Raw genomic sequence first — 15,847 nt, 5'->3', positions numbered from 1 at the left:
AAGCGGGTGCGCGTCTTCGGTCATTGTGCCTGCTACGATGGGAGGGGGTTTAACGGGATCTTTAACACGCCCGAGTGATTATCTGCTGCTTCTGAAGATGGGATTTCTTCTAGAATGGACTGAAAACAATTGCACCAGGTGTATGGGAAGCGGGGGCCGATGTGGATTCAACGAGACTTCACAATTTGTGTGTTTTTGCCCCGATCGGCCCCATTCTGTAGCTTGCCGTCATGGTATGTCTCCAAAGATTATTTTTTACTCTTTATTATTTTTCTTGATTTCTTCTTTTGGTTCTTATTTTGGAGCATGATTCTGTATCCATTTGTCCAAACTGTGTTTGATGGTGGTGTTTCGGTCAAGACCGTTCGAATTGTGGGCCCTATCAGAGTCTGGTAATTAATAACGCCAACTGAACCACGCTAAATAGTCCAACTGTCCAAATTTTGTGTGATTTTAATCATATGGTTCATCCACCATAGAGCCCACGAACACAACTTAACAGTGTGGTGAAGAAACACTGGCGTCCTGTCGGGCTTTGTTTCGAGGCTATAGGAAGAAGTGAAGAAGAGAAGGTGAGATGTATTCTTTCCTTTGGTTTTAATAGAGTATCTTATCACCTGTTGGTGAGATATTCTTATGGACCTATCGACCCTAACAGTACCTGGTAGACGGTTAATATTTGATGACTAGACCCTCTTGATTGGGTGCTTCAATCTAGGGAAAAACAGGTTTCAAAAAAAAATCCAGATTATGCCGTTTACTCATTGGACAGAATTTGACAATTTCGATTAGATAGAATTTGGCTTTGATTCCATCGAGAACACTATTTAATAGAGTATCTTATCACTTGTGAGATGTTCTTATGGACATATCCACCCTAGCTCTACCTGGTAGACGGTTCATATTGATGACTAGACCCTGTTGACTGGGTGCCTTCAATATATGCAAAAATAGGTTTTGATTCAATCGACAGTCTGGCTGATTGAATTGGAAATTATTTTTTAGATTATGCAGTTTACTCATTGGACAGAATTTGATAATTTTGATTCGATTGAGAAACTCAGATCAAATTATCAAAACTCGCTAGACATATCAGAGTTACTTAGTTGATTCCATCGAATGGTTTTTTATGACATTTAAGATCTCTTGAGAACTGCTTAATGAGATTGAGTATCACTCAAAAGTCTGTTGTTTCGTACATATAATTTTACAACAACATTGATATTACTTATCATATTCCAATTAAATCTCTAAAGCTAAGGGATGATCAACAAGGTTTACTCATAAGGCTAAGTATCATTAAGAAGTTCAAGTGATTGTTTTGAGTCAAGGGTTAGGATCACCAAGGCACTTCATTTACTTGTTCCTTGCTCCTTGATGCTCATGTCTTTTTCTCTTGGGTTATCAGCTTCTAAGGGCTCAATTGACTACATGATACATGGATTTACATGATTGACAAACAAGATGCATAAATTAGTGTACTAACAATCAAATCGATCTTTTAATTATATTCCTTAGTATAATCTTTATCTTTATCTGCCATTTACATTCCTTAGTGTAATCTGTAACAATAATCAAGAAGTTATTAACTTTAGCCGTAATTCAATTCTTTTTCAGTATTAAGTAAAGTTTTCCATTTAAAGAGGTGTGCTGTAGTTGTTCTCCACAGGTGAGTATGAGAATTATTATTATTTTTTTTAGTCAAAATGATATTTTCATTAAGAGGAGAACTATACACACTTGAATTCGAGCAGACCCATCAACAAAAAGGGGAACATGTCTGCTTATTGTGAAAACAAAGACAACAAAACTTCCCAAACCCACTTTATGCAGGAATAAAAGACCTTTGATGATAGGGGGGAGCTCCACCGACGATCAAAATACCCTGTGTCTGACTGTCACTACCCCAATGCGCTAGTTCGTCCGCCATGACGTTAGCTTCCCTAGGGGTATGGGAGAAACTAACATCCATGTTATCCACGAGCGACTCGATCCTGGCTCACCAGTACCACATGGCCTATGAGGGAGAAGATTTCTTAGAGATGATTCCCACCACAGACTTAAAGTCAGCGGTCACCTCCACCTTGGTGAAGCCTAAATCTGCACACCGAGAAAGGCCCTTCCAGATCGCCCTAATCTTGGCTCAGGTATTAGATCTGAATCCATAATCAGATGAGAATGCAAGCAGGAATTCACCCGCGTTATTTCTACCGACACCACCCCTACGGAAGGGCCCGAGTTACCTAATGTCGAACCATCTACATTGATCTTGACCCAGTCATACTGCGGTCTTGCCCAATTGACCACTTGGGCTTTCCTCAACTTTGTCGTTGACGCTTCGATCCCCATGGCTCCAAGCGTTGTAGCCGTGGACCTCTTCACCACCTTGGGAAGTGGGAGAGATGGGTCGAGAAGGTTGATCCAGTGGTGGGCCCTAGGGATCACCTTGGCTATATAGATCATGGATTCTTCGAAGCGGGTGGCGTTCCTAGCCATCCAAATTTCTTAGAAGATGAAGGAGAGTGTGAGACCCATTAAGAGTAGCAAACAGTCAGTCGTGGTACCTGTTGCCCACCATTTGGCTGCCCTACAGAAGGCCATGGCGACGTTTGAGTAGAAGGGCATTAGTCACATTTAGAAGCCATGTACACTCCTTAGCATCCACCAAGACTGTGCTGTGGATGATCTTCCATGTAAAGAGTGAAAGTTTCGGTGGGAGCTTCGGGTGCCACACCCATTTAGACCACTCTTTCTTCTCCCCCGATGTTCTGATAATCTACCAAGCCAAACCGATGTCAAATTCACCCTATGCTGAATCTAACCAAATCTGTATGTCCTCCGCAGAAGAGGTACAAATTTCCTCATCCGAGATGTGGTCTGGCACCACTTGAGGGAGGAGCTGCTGTAAGCGCACCAGCCATTTGGCCCAACCAGGTCATGAACTGTTTGAGGCCGAGGGGGCAGCGCTGCAGTCTCCATGCTTTGAGGGGCCCTAATCCCGACCAGTCGTCCTCCTAAAAGCTACACTCGCCACAATTAACCAGTGGGTTCAGGCTGCAACAGTCGGGGTAAACTTGCAAATTTGCTTTCACAAGGGTGAGGCAAAGGCGGCAAAACTTGTACCTCTTGCTGATTGGAGGTCACTAGAGCACTTCGCCTTCATGGATGCTACCCAACAGCTATTCCTCTTGCTGATATGAGAATTTTTCTTTTTGTTTAATCTGTAAAATGAAGAGAAAAATTCCTTTAATTTGGAAGGCAGTGGTATGACCCATTTTTAGAGGATAACCCTACCCTCTGACAATAGGTGACCGAGTTTATTAGATCTCAGCCAGACAGGGATATATCTACTTATCATAACACTTTGGCAGTAGCTATTCGGTTTGAATTCATCTCCACATTCAATTCGACCACCATTCAATTCGATCATAGAATAACAGCAACAAAGGCACGCGGGAACCACCGCAAGGGCCCCACCTACCGTAAGGGCCGCACCGTTCTGGGCGGTGCCGCGTCCGCACTCAGTCGGCTCCCCCCACAGTTCCGGGTCATTCGTAAAAGCCTTCCACGTTGTCATGATAGGGCCGCATTTAATCCGCTCCCCGACAAGTCTTGAGTCAGTCGTCAAAATCCCTGGCATCGTCCGGTAAATAATGGCGTATTAAAATGGGATAGGCTTTAGTGAATCACAAGTGTCGGTGGTTACTTACAGTGGGGCTAACCGTGATGCTTACAGCGCAACTGCCTTATGTTTTGGTGTATGAGATCCAACTGGTCTAAAATCTGCAGCCCACTGTAAATATCCACTGGCACAAAATCAGACCGTTCACAGACAGGATTTAGGTTTAATAAACTAAATTTACGGAGACCATGTGTCAACGTTACATGTTTACCATATGACCAAAAAAAAAAAAAAATACTTCTTTATTGCTAGTTGTTGCAGCAGTAGTAGCTATTGTCGTAGATTTAGTAGATTTCGTCGTTGGTCGCAATTGCTGATATGGTTGTTGTGGTTGCGACTGAAGTTGATGATTTCAAAAAAAGAAAAAAAGAAAAAAGAAAAAAGAACTTTAGTCTTACAAGTGGCTGAAATACTTGACTTTTCTTGTATGGATGTTACTCTTCTATTTTATATCATGTAGGCATGAAACTACCCCATGTGTCAATGGATTAACCCGTTCTTGGAAGGCAAAAAGGAAATTTTAGATGAAACTGAGGTTGAAGATGGGAATCTTTTGAAGTAGTTGGAGGAGAAATCAAGACCACAAACAGTAGCGAAAAGGGGAGAAATGTGGAGGAATCTTCTCTTTGAATCTTGTGACGAAAGACACTCAGCCACGGCGACTATTTCGACGCGGCTTTAATTGAAAACCATTATACGACAAAAGTCAGTCATATGATACACATTTTCTTTACTTCTTCCTATCAGCCAGTCTAATCTTGTACACGTGGCACACATGGATAGGTCTTGACTGATATGATGATCCCATAAGTCGAGGTAGTAGGACTTTCTCATGATCTAAAAGCGGTAAAAAATAATTGATTTTACTGTCTAAAAGATTAAAAGAATATGGCTGAAAGGCCTGTATTTTAGTAAATATATCATATTTAGATGAAGAAAGAAAGTTATATTTTTTCGTCCTGCCTGTTAAAGTTTTAGATTAGGATAAAAGTCGAAAGTTCTTAAGATGTTACGTCACTTGGACAGTTAGGATTTTGAGCCTGTACCACGCCAGTTGAGTTTTGAAAAAGTTCTTATCGAAACTCATGAGAACCGGTGCTTAAGTGAACATTATATATATATATATATATATATATATATGGGGTTCTATGCAAGCCAACTCATGAAAACTTCCCATGAGGTTGAGCACGGCCTCGTCCTTAAAAATCAACTCAATTCATGACAAATCAACTCAATTCATGACTCGTGTGCCACACGTACAAAAGTTGAGAGAGGTTATCCTCCTATTAAAATATTCACAATCATTTTTTGGGCCCACCGAGGAGTGGTTCACAAATTCAGCCCATCCATTATATGTGTTCCACTTGTACGGGGGGTTAGACCAAGTTTTAGGCGCATTCAAATTTTAGGTGGACCCCACCAAATGCTTTTATATCTTTTAGGCATGTCTTCACATTATTTTAGATGGTATGGCCCACCTGAGTTCCTTATCCCGCTGATTTTTGGGATATCTCATCATTTAAAGGGGATCCATCAAATGCACAATATTGATGTTCAACACCCATCATGGTGGGGCCCACACAACTCGACCTCATGGGAAGTTCCCATGAGCTCGACTACATGGAACTATTTCATCAAATGCACAGTATTGATGTTTGACAACATCAGGGTGGGGCCCACACAGCTCGACTTCACGGGAAGTTCCCATGAGCTCGACTGCATGGAATTATTATATATATATATATATATATATATATGTCATGTTCCACCTAATGAGCAATTGGATTTCCAAAATGTGTATCACATGGATAAGATTAGGATAAGATATCCGGCAAGCATTTTTAGCCAATGGACATGGGTTTTCAAGTTCTGACAAGTGGAGCTAGTGGTTATGGTAAATGGAAACCATTGGTGCATTCTGTGAAGTGTGTCCCACCGTGTACCTGGCCAATCGTTGGACAAAAGACGTGGTGGATTAGGTATGAAACGGTTTCACCTCCATAAGCAAGTCTCTGGAGTCACCGGTCAAATCTACTGCGCCAAACAAGGAGTTACCGGTCAACTCTACTGCGTCAAACTAGATCATTAATGCTACTCTTTCAAAGAAAAAAACACTACTATTTTAATTTCTTTTGTTTAATAAAGGAGAAGCTACTCAGTGATGAAGTGAACTGAATATGGCAGTTTCTTTCACTTTCCACTCTTTGTTCCTTCCTCTTTCTCTCTCTCTCCCTTCTCTCCCACCTTCTTCTTCCCTCACGTCTACAAGTACCACCCAGCCCCAACCCATCTTGTCCTCCGTCCTTATGTGGGGGAGCTAAAAGACGTCGGATTCCCCTTCTCAAACATCACCAATCCTGAATGCTGGTTCGATATCATCAATTGCCACGACGACATGAAACCAACTATAAATTTTGAGAATGGGGGAAGGTCGTACCTTGTAAAAAAGATCGTGTATCATGAAAAGAAGATTTTTATTCAAGACAAGGGATTCTACAATCATTCTTAGTCCGACTACTGCAATTTCCTCTACAATTTTACAGTGCCCACCTCTCGTTTCCTTTCCTTTCATCTTAAGACTCCTAACTACACATTTCTCAATTGCAAGAGCGATCATCAGCCAATCTTCAATCATTCCTATAAGGGTGTATATAATTATACAGGTTGCGTAGGCCGCAATGTCTACTATTGGCAAGAGGATCTACCACTTCGCCATCCACCACCTATTCAACAGCGTGATTGTAATTTGGTCACTCAGTTTCCATTGTTTCTTCCATGGATCCCTTACCCAAATGATCAGCTCGACCTCTTACTCTATTGGATTCCGGTTTCCATCTTCAATGGACTCTAACCAAAGAATGCGATGCATGTTACAGGAAGAGAGGCCTTTGTCGACACGATTCTACTGGGAACTTCATTGTACATGCCCAACTACTCCCCCTGGTAATTACAAAAAAAAAAAAAAAAAGTCTTCTTTTCCTTGTCAGTGTTTTGCAGCTACCGATTGAAGGAGCTGAAGATAAAGAGTAGGCTTGCTTTTCTTTCTCCACACCACTTCCGGCTATGTTTAGATCTCCAGAAAATGGTTGGGTTTAGGTCTGGAACCGATGGTTCAATTGAAAGGATGGACTATTGGAACATGCATGTACAATCTCCACATTGTGAACCTCACCATGTGCCTGTGTGTGGAAATGCCTGGCCCCACCGTGTAATAGCTCTGCCCTAAAACTGGGCCTCTCTGCTTTCTGCTAACTGCAGAAAGAAACATTATTTATTTATTTATTATTATTATTATTATTATTTTGTTAGCTTGTTAGTACACCCTACTGTCAGTTCACACTTCACTGTTAGCCACCCCCACTAGGGATCGATACCAAGACCTCCGTGTTGAAACGAGGTATCTTTCACTCAGTCTACCACTTGAGCTACGGATGAGGGTGTCTGCGGAAACAAACATAACACTAAATGGATCCCCTTTTAGCCATCGTTTGGCTCATGCAATGTGACCCACAAATAGAGTGGACCAGCCTGATTTTTTGGACAGGGTCATCAACACATTGGACAACCTGCTGGATAGATCATACATATTACATGTATGCCATGCTGACACATGTTGAGGAACAGAGCTTCAATGACTAAATGAACTTTGTATAATCTGGTACAAATTGGCAGTTGTTTAACAGTTATATCGGTGTTGATTGATTCATTTTTCTTTTACGGGCAAGAAACCACAGATTGCAGTGTAAGAAAATGAGCATTAGCAGTATATTACATTAAAACGATTTTATATTTTGTTGATCTTCTCTATTATATGATTTCATAGGTGGAAAGACAGACAAGAAGAAGAAGATCATTGACATTCTCATAGGTATTATACTATCGCCCTGCCTTCTTTTTTCGTGTTTTTTTTTTTTTTTCTTCCGTAGGAGGCTAAGGGCCTGTTTGTTAAATATGAAATCGGAAGTCCGAATCTGAAGTTTGAATCTGAAATCTGAATATGAAGTTGGAAAAGTAGTAGTGAATTTAGAATAACTTGTTTGTTAACTAATGTCTAAAATGTTTGAAATATATTAATTTGACACATTTACTCATATGAAACAATTGTGATTGAATCCCTATCTTTAAAAACTCCATGAATTTTACTGAAATGTTTATTTGTCATCATACCCATTGAAAAGGTCACAAACAACTAGATAAAAAGATGACACAAATATCAACATTATCCAAAGCTTTTGTGGCCCAAAAGAATTTGTAAATGGTCAATTACCATTGTTTCCTATACAAAGGTCCATCTAAGATTTGAAGCTAATTTATTTTTTGGATCATGCCTTAAAATAAGCTTTCAATATAGATGGACAATATGGATGTAGTCGCATATATCGTCAAGGTCCCACCCACCTCGGTGGATCCGGGTCGCACGAAATCCGCTCCACCAGATTGGGGAGGCAGATTGGCTAGTTACCTTGCCACTAGCCAATGGTATTGGTCAGTGTTCTGTGGGCTCCACCATGATGTATTCATTTCATCGGCTCTATCCATCCATGTTTACATGTCATTTTATGGCATGATCCAAAAAATGAGGTATATCCAAATCTCCAGTGGATCACATCATAGGAAACAATGTTGATTGATTGCCCACCATTAAAAACTTATTGGGCCCACAAAAGTTTTGGATCAAGTTAATATTTGTTTTTCCCTTTAATACAGGTCTATATGACCTAATCAACAGGTTTGAGGTCAAATAAACATTACTGTGGTCACTAAGAGATTTTTTCTGGTGGGCACTTAATCACTATTGTTTTTTTTTGTTGTGGTCCACTTGAGATTTATATATGCCTCATTTTTTTATATCAATGATTTATTAAATAATCTAAAAAAATGGATGAATGACGTAGATAAAACACATTCATCATGGTGGGCCCACAAAGAAACAACCATTAGCCACTATCCACCCGACTAGTGGCACTGTCACTGGCCAAACCACGTCCCCAGGTGTGAGCCGGATTTCATGGGAAAGCCTTTCCTAGGAAGTCCATCACTGAAAATCTAGGTGGGGCCCACTGTGATGTTTGTGTGAAATCCACCCTATCCATCCGTTCTGTGAGATCATTTTAAGACATAGTGCTAAAAATGAACCATATCCATTACTCAAATGGGCCGAAAATGTGACGATCGGATGCCCATAATTAAAATATTCGTGGGGCCACAAAAGTTTTCAATCATGATAATATTTGTGGTTTGAGTTCATCTCACTAGGAATGACAGTATGAATGGTATTGATGGCATGTAAACATCACTGTTGACACCGGGGAGGTTTCAACTATAGGAATTTTCTTACCCACCTTTTCCTTTAGTGCGGCCCACTTAAGTCTTGTATCCTATTCATTTTTTGTCTCAAGTCCTAAAATGATCTCAAAACACGGATTGACAGATTAGATGTATCACAAACATAACGGTGGGCTCCACCTAAGATTCCAACGTATGAACTTCCTGCGAAAGGCATTTGCACAAAACTCGCACCCCAAATCTGGGAGGGGATTGTGTTCTACCCCACCAAGATCTACCTAAATATGGATAATTAAGGGCTTTATGAGGCCTACCATGATATATATGGTTTATCCATACCGTCCATTCATTTTTTTTTCCATATTATTTTAGAAATTAAGACAAAAAACAAGGCAAATATAAGGCTTAAGTGGGCCACACTACAAGAAACTGTGGGAATTGGGTGCCTATCATTGAAAACTTCTTGGGGCCACATGAGGCTCAGATCGAGTTGATCTTTGTGTTTTTCCTTCATAAAGAGATTTGATGGCAAATAAGCTTCACGGTAGACATCAGGAAGGTTTTAATGGTAGTCGTTCCTGTCCCACTACTTTATGTGGTGTGGTTGACTTGAGCTTTGGATGTGCATCTTTTTTCGGATAATCCTTTAGAATGATATAGAAAAGTTGATAGACGGTGTGGATCTAACACATAAATCATAGTGGGCTCAGAGAAGTACCCCATGTTAAAAGTTGGGATGTGTATAACGTAAGGGAGAAAATCTTTGTCACAAAGGACAATTTTGGATTTAAAAAAAAAAATCACAAAGCACATTCTTGATTCCCCATTAAGCTAGACTCCTATCACGGAAAAATTTTAGCATAAAATGGTGAAGTGCTTTCCTTCTTCCACGTTAACAAACACCACTAAACATGGAACATTTTTCAAATTCCGCGTTAAGTACAAAAATTCATCATTAACAAACAAGCCCTAAGTCATTACAATCCATCTCTAACCTTTGACAGAAAATAAATCATAGACAGAGTCTGTTTCAACCCAAGTTCTCCCAAAGAAGAAGTTTGCAAACATACTAGGCTCCATCCCACCTGCAAATTGAAGTAAACATGCCTATAATTCAAGACAGGAGAATCAACCATTATTTGCAATCCAATGTCTATAATTTATTTTACAATTTGATGATGCCCTCCTCTCCTTTCCCACCCTTTCATCTTTAAATCCTTATCCACAACTTTTTCAATTGTGAATGTTATGGGTAAAATCAAACTGACCTAATGTGATGGGGACATCACGTGCACACGCGCACTCACGCCGCCCCCCTACACACGTACACTAGGAGGGCCCCACCGTCGATCTGGATCGATGACGACGTCTAGGAAGGGCTTTCTAGTTAAAATACGGAGTTTTGGTTCAAGAGAGTGGGCCTGATAGCCAAGAAAAACCCATCATGGGATCTCATGATCGTAACCCACTAATCAGATTGATTTCATATTTTATGTTTTGCTTATTAATGTTATTTAGAATATTATGGACACTTTAGATTTCTTTGATTAGTTTTTATTTTGGTTTACTTCATCGCCAAGAAATAGGTTGCGCACATGGCGCGAGTTTTAGGATATAGGATTTTCTTATAAATAGACACCTCTTGTAGCTTTTTTAATTGATTGAAGATTAATAAAAATTCTACATTTTCCTACTCTCTGAGTTGTGAAGCCTAATTGGGTGCGAAGCCCTCCCTTCATTGAAGGGTTAACTACCGTGGTGCGAAGCCACATCTATACCGATTCACCCCCATCCATCGCCATCTCTACTACCCATCTTCTACCATCCCTTCTTCTCATCTCACCCCATCATCTACACTTCAAATCAATCATCTATTGCAGCAATTCTCCTCCCTACAGCAGAATTTCAGAATCTGATCAAACAGGAAGGCTAAAACTTCGGTGGAGCACCACGCACAAACCGTACATCGAATCGAGCTGAGATTTAGGGGTTTTGGAATCCATCCCTGTGTGACCAGGGCCAAGGTGGCCTTTTTTAAATAGTGGGCCCCACACACGTGTGGCCGAGATCACAGGCATGTGCGTCTGGGCCATTGCTGTTGTCCATGCATGTAGTACTTCTCTGGTTCGCCTCTCTCCTCTCTTTCACTCCACTTTCACCCAAAATCTCTAAACCTAACCCTAAATTACTCAAATCTCCAATTTTATGCCCCTTTTCTTACCCTAGGGTTCCTTGATTTGAAATTGGTGAATCCCTTGGATTAGGGACTGATTACAATGCATGTGTGGATGATTATTTCTTATCTTTGAGTATCATTTTGTTCATAATTTTCATTGATCCAGCCCTATCATGTATAGGCCTGGACCCTCATAAATTCCCCTTAATTGAATGTTTGGACTTTCATGTGGGATATGGAATTTGTGTAATTGTTTCTGAACTAACATCATTTTAAGCCTAAAATCTCGCATATCATATTTAATTTTCATGTCCTGCATCAAATTTGGTATCAGAGCCTAGGGTTCTTGTAGGGGAATTCATTACATGTTTAGGGTTTGGTTGTTTATGTCCATTACGCATCAATTCTTATCATATATGGCTATTTAGAGGTCTATAAACCCTGACATAAGCTGCTGAAATTTTCTTTTATCCCCTTATTTGAATTATTTTAGAACTTAGTTTTCTATTTCTAGGTTTAGAAACTTTCTTTTTCTGTTTTTTTTTTTTTTTAGAAACTAATTTTTTAGAAACTTTCTTAATCTGTTTTTAGAAACTAATTTGCTTTCCTTTTTCTTTTTTAGAAACTAGTTCACTTTCCTTTTTCTTTTTTAGAAACTTACTTTTTATTTTTAGAAACTTTCCTTTTTCTTTTTCTTGAAAAACTAGGTTGGTTTTTTTTAGAAACTTTTTTAATTTGTTTTTTTTAGAAGCTTTTCTAATTTGTTTCTTTAGAAACTTTCCTAATTTGTTTTTAGAAACTTTCCTTTTTCGTTTTTAGAAACTAGGTTACTTTTCTTTAGAAACTTTTTTTTTTTTTTTTTTTGAGTAACTTTCCTAACTTGTTTTAAAAACTTTCCTTTTTCATTTTTAGAAACTAGGTTGTTTCTTTAAAAAATAAAAAAAAAATAAAAAAACTTATATTTTAACAATTATATTGCTGAATTTTGGTTGGCACCCTACACTAAACATAGAACAATTGCAAGAGTCACTAAACAAGCTATCTCAGAAGTTGGACTTTATGATTAAGCGCTTGGAAATGGATCAATGCTTTGAACAGCTTGATGTACGCATTACTCGACTAAAGACCATTGCCAGGATAAACCCCACCATCGGGGTAGATGTCTAATCTCAGGCAGGTGGCTTGGAGGATAAACCAATGAATGGATTTGGTCAAGGAATCAATTATGGTTGTGCACCCGTGCACCCACTCCATGAGAGACATCAAGACCACTATTTTGAGGGGTACAACATGTGCGGCCTTGTGGCTGGAAAGAGTGCACTAGAGGCTAGTGTAGAGTTACCCACTGAGACCATTCCGGTAATGAATGAGTTACGTAATGTCTTTCCTAACGATATATCGGATGAGTCTCCCCCTAAAAGGGATATAGAGCACACCAAAACATGGGACACCATAATACCTATAGCCGAGTTTACGTTCAATAGTTCTGTCGATAACTCTACAGGTCTAAGTCCTCGTGAAGTCTTTACTGGTTATAAACCTAGGAAACCTATTGATCTTGTCCCTATGTCACTGTCCCACGGGCTGTTAGAGTCTGCAGAGTCTTTTGCTCATCACATTCATTCATGACATCAAGAAATCAGGCAGAAGATCATGACTGGTAATGAACATTGCACATTTTCTGCAGACCAGCATAAACGTTTCAAAGGATTCAATATTGTGGACTCCGTGATGGTCCGCATCAGCCCCAAGTGGTACCCTCCGAGGGCCGTTCGTAAGTTACACGCGCGTATCGCTGGACCCTTCAAAATTATAAAACGAAACGGTCTCAACGTGTATGAGATAGATCTTCCACCTTCCATGAGAATTAGTTTCACATCCGATGTGGAGGATTTAGTTACTTTTCAGGAGACCATTGATACTTTGTTCGGCCCTTCGCCCACCCATCCTGATTCCCCATATTTATCTCTTGAACCTAGTCCCTTCCCGACCCATTTTTTCAGCCTCTACCTCCCATACCTACCATTCCCGACCCATTCTGCCAGCCTCTACGTCCCATACCTACCTATCCCGACCCATTTTCTTAGCCTCTACCTCCCATACTTATCCTTCCCAACCCATTTTTTCAGCCTCTATGTCCCATAACTACCCGTCCCAACCCATTTTTCCAGCCTCTACCTTTCATACCTACCCGTCCCGACCCATCTTTCCAGCCTCTACATCCCATACCTATCCTTCCCGACTCATTTTCCCAGCATCTACCTCTCATACCTAACCTTCACATTCCCAAAAATGAAATAGAGGATATCCTGGACCATCAGATAGTTTTAACATCTGACGATGGGTTTCAGAAGTACGTGGTTAAATGGAAGTCACACCCAGCTTTAGACAACACGTGGCTCACTGAGGAGGAGCTTTAGAGACTTCATCCTGACATCCTGGAGCGGTTAAGGAATTTTATTCCGCTAGTGGCGAAATCTTTGCAGTCGAGGAGAATTGATGGGGACATCACACGCACACGCGCACTCACGCCGCCCCCTACACACTACACTAGGAGGGCCCTACATCGATCAGAATCGATGACGACGTCTAGGGAAGGCCTCCTAGTTAGAAGACGAAGTTTTGGTTCAAGAGAGTGGGCCCGATAACCAAGAAAAGCCCATTATGGGATCTCATGATCGTGGCCCACTAGTCAGATTGATTTCATATTTTAGGCTTTGCTTATTAATGTTATTTAGAATATTATGGACGCTTTAGATTTCTTTGATTAGTTTTTATTTTGGTTTACTTAATCGCCAAGTAATAGGTTGCGCACATGGCACAAGTTTTGGGGTATAGGGTTTTCTTATAAATAGACACCCCTTGTAGCTTTTTTAATTAAATGAAGATTAATAAAAATTATGCGTTTTCCCACTCTCTGAGTTGTGAAGCCTAATTGGGTGCGAAGCCCTCCCTTCATCGAAGGGTTAACTACCGTGGTGCGAAGCTACATCTATCCCGATTCACCCTCATCCATCGCCATTTCTACTACCCATCTTCTACCATCCCTTCTTCTCATCTCACCCCATCATCTACACTTTGAATCAATCATCTATTGCAGCAATTCTCCTCCCCACAGCAGAATTTCAGAATCTGGTCCTACAAGAGGGCTGAAACTTCGGCGGAACACCACGCACAAACCATACATCAGATCGAGCTGAGATTTGGGAGTTTTGGAGTCCATCCCTAGCCGACTAGGGCCAAGGTGACCTTTTTCTAAATAGTAGGCCCCACACACGTGTGGCTGAGATCATACGCATGTGCGTTTGGGCCATTGTTGTTGTCCACGCATGTGGTGCTTCTCCGGTTCGTATCTCTCCTCTCTTTCACTCCACTTTCACCCAAAATCCCTAAACCTAACCCTAAATTACTCAAATCTTCAATTTTATGCCTCTTTTCTTATCCTAGGGTTCCTTGATTTGAAATTGGTGAATCCCTTGGATTAGGGACTGATTACTATGCATGTGTGGATGATTATTTCTTATCTTTGAGTATTGTTTGGTTCATAATTTTCATTGATCCAGCCCTATCATGTGTAGGCCTGGACCCGCATAGATTCCCCTTAATTGTATGTTTGGACTTTCATGTGGGATATGGAATTTGTGTAATTGTTTCTGAACTAACGTGATCTCAAGCCTGAAATCTTGCATATCATATTTAATTTTCATATCCTGCATCATAATGCATGAGTCATGAGGTTAGTAGAGTATCCAAGCAAGCTCTCTGAGAAACCTAAGGGTTAAGGAGTATGAGCCGAACGGAAAGAGTCAGTGTCCAAGCTGAAACACTTGGGATAAGGATTGTCAACAAACGTATGAATCTTGACTATCGATCTAAGCGGCAGAGCTGCCGACCTTGACCTCAGAATAAGAATACCTAAAGAGAATCTTGCAAGATACGAAGATAAGATAAGTCCAACGAGGTTATAGCTGAGTATTACATCGATCGAGGCAATTAAAATTTGAGATATTCTCGAAATTAGATTCTAGTATGGCCCCCTCTAGCAGATCCAATAAATCCACTTAGATAATGCAAACCACCTAGAAAGCCTATAAATGCATCCCCTTCCATGGGTAAAAGGTACACATAACTATCCCGATTCTACTGCTACTGCTGTGAGTCCATACACCTAACTTAGGCATCGGAGGGTCCCCTGCCACAATCGGTACCCCTAGTGTCTCCTTGCTCTATATTAAATTGCAGGTACCTTGCAGGCAGGAGATGAGGTAGGATCAACCGAATTTGAGCAACAACAGTTTGGCGCCGTTGTGGGAAGTGACATCAAAGCCATACACAAGTCCATTTGCATCAAACTACTCGTCTACTTCCTGTTTTACCCTATGATGGCTAAAGGAAAATGAAAGGCCTTGGCCGCCATTACTAAGCCGATCCCCATGCCAGAAGAACAACCTGAGAACTCTCATGTATCACAATCAGAACACCAGGCCAACCCCTCTCCTGCGGTAGTCGTACAAAGATCTTGGAATAAGGGGAGTCAGCTCGCCTCTCTAGAAAACAAAGTCAAAGCCTTAGTTAATAATTTGGTTTAAATAATGTAGATATTGGAGAGGCAACAACCATTCCCTAGCCAAGGCATGGAAGTGGGGGCATCAACCGAATACTCTCGACCTCCACAGATACCTCACGATCCATACATGGTAAAT

General features: G+C 40.6%; 1 protein-coding gene across 2 annotated transcripts in view; it reads left to right on the top strand.

Annotated features, from left to right (window-relative positions):
• The first annotated feature begins 7 nt into the window (after positions 1-7).
• LOC131237605 (LEAF RUST 10 DISEASE-RESISTANCE LOCUS RECEPTOR-LIKE PROTEIN KINASE-like 2.5) overlaps positions 8-15,847 on the top strand; it is a 26,959-nt gene continuing 11,119 nt past the window's right edge. Inside the window, exons 1-2 of one of the 2 annotated variants that reach the window (XM_058235467.1) lie at positions 8-233; positions 7,506-7,550. In XM_058235467.1, coding sequence (XP_058091450.1) covers positions 38-233; positions 7,506-7,550 — 241 coding nt within the window. In that variant the 5' untranslated portion in view covers positions 8-37. The remainder of the gene's footprint in view (positions 234-7,505; positions 7,551-15,847) is intronic. The other variant, XM_058235468.1, reaches the window with a different exon arrangement.

The sequence above is a fragment of the Magnolia sinica genome, chromosome 2 (assembly GCF_029962835.1).
Source record: "Magnolia sinica isolate HGM2019 chromosome 2, MsV1, whole genome shotgun sequence".
In the NCBI taxonomy this organism is placed as follows: Eukaryota; Viridiplantae; Streptophyta; class Magnoliopsida; order Magnoliales; family Magnoliaceae; genus Magnolia; species Magnolia sinica.
This window is presented reverse-complemented; position numbering and strand designations above follow the sequence as displayed.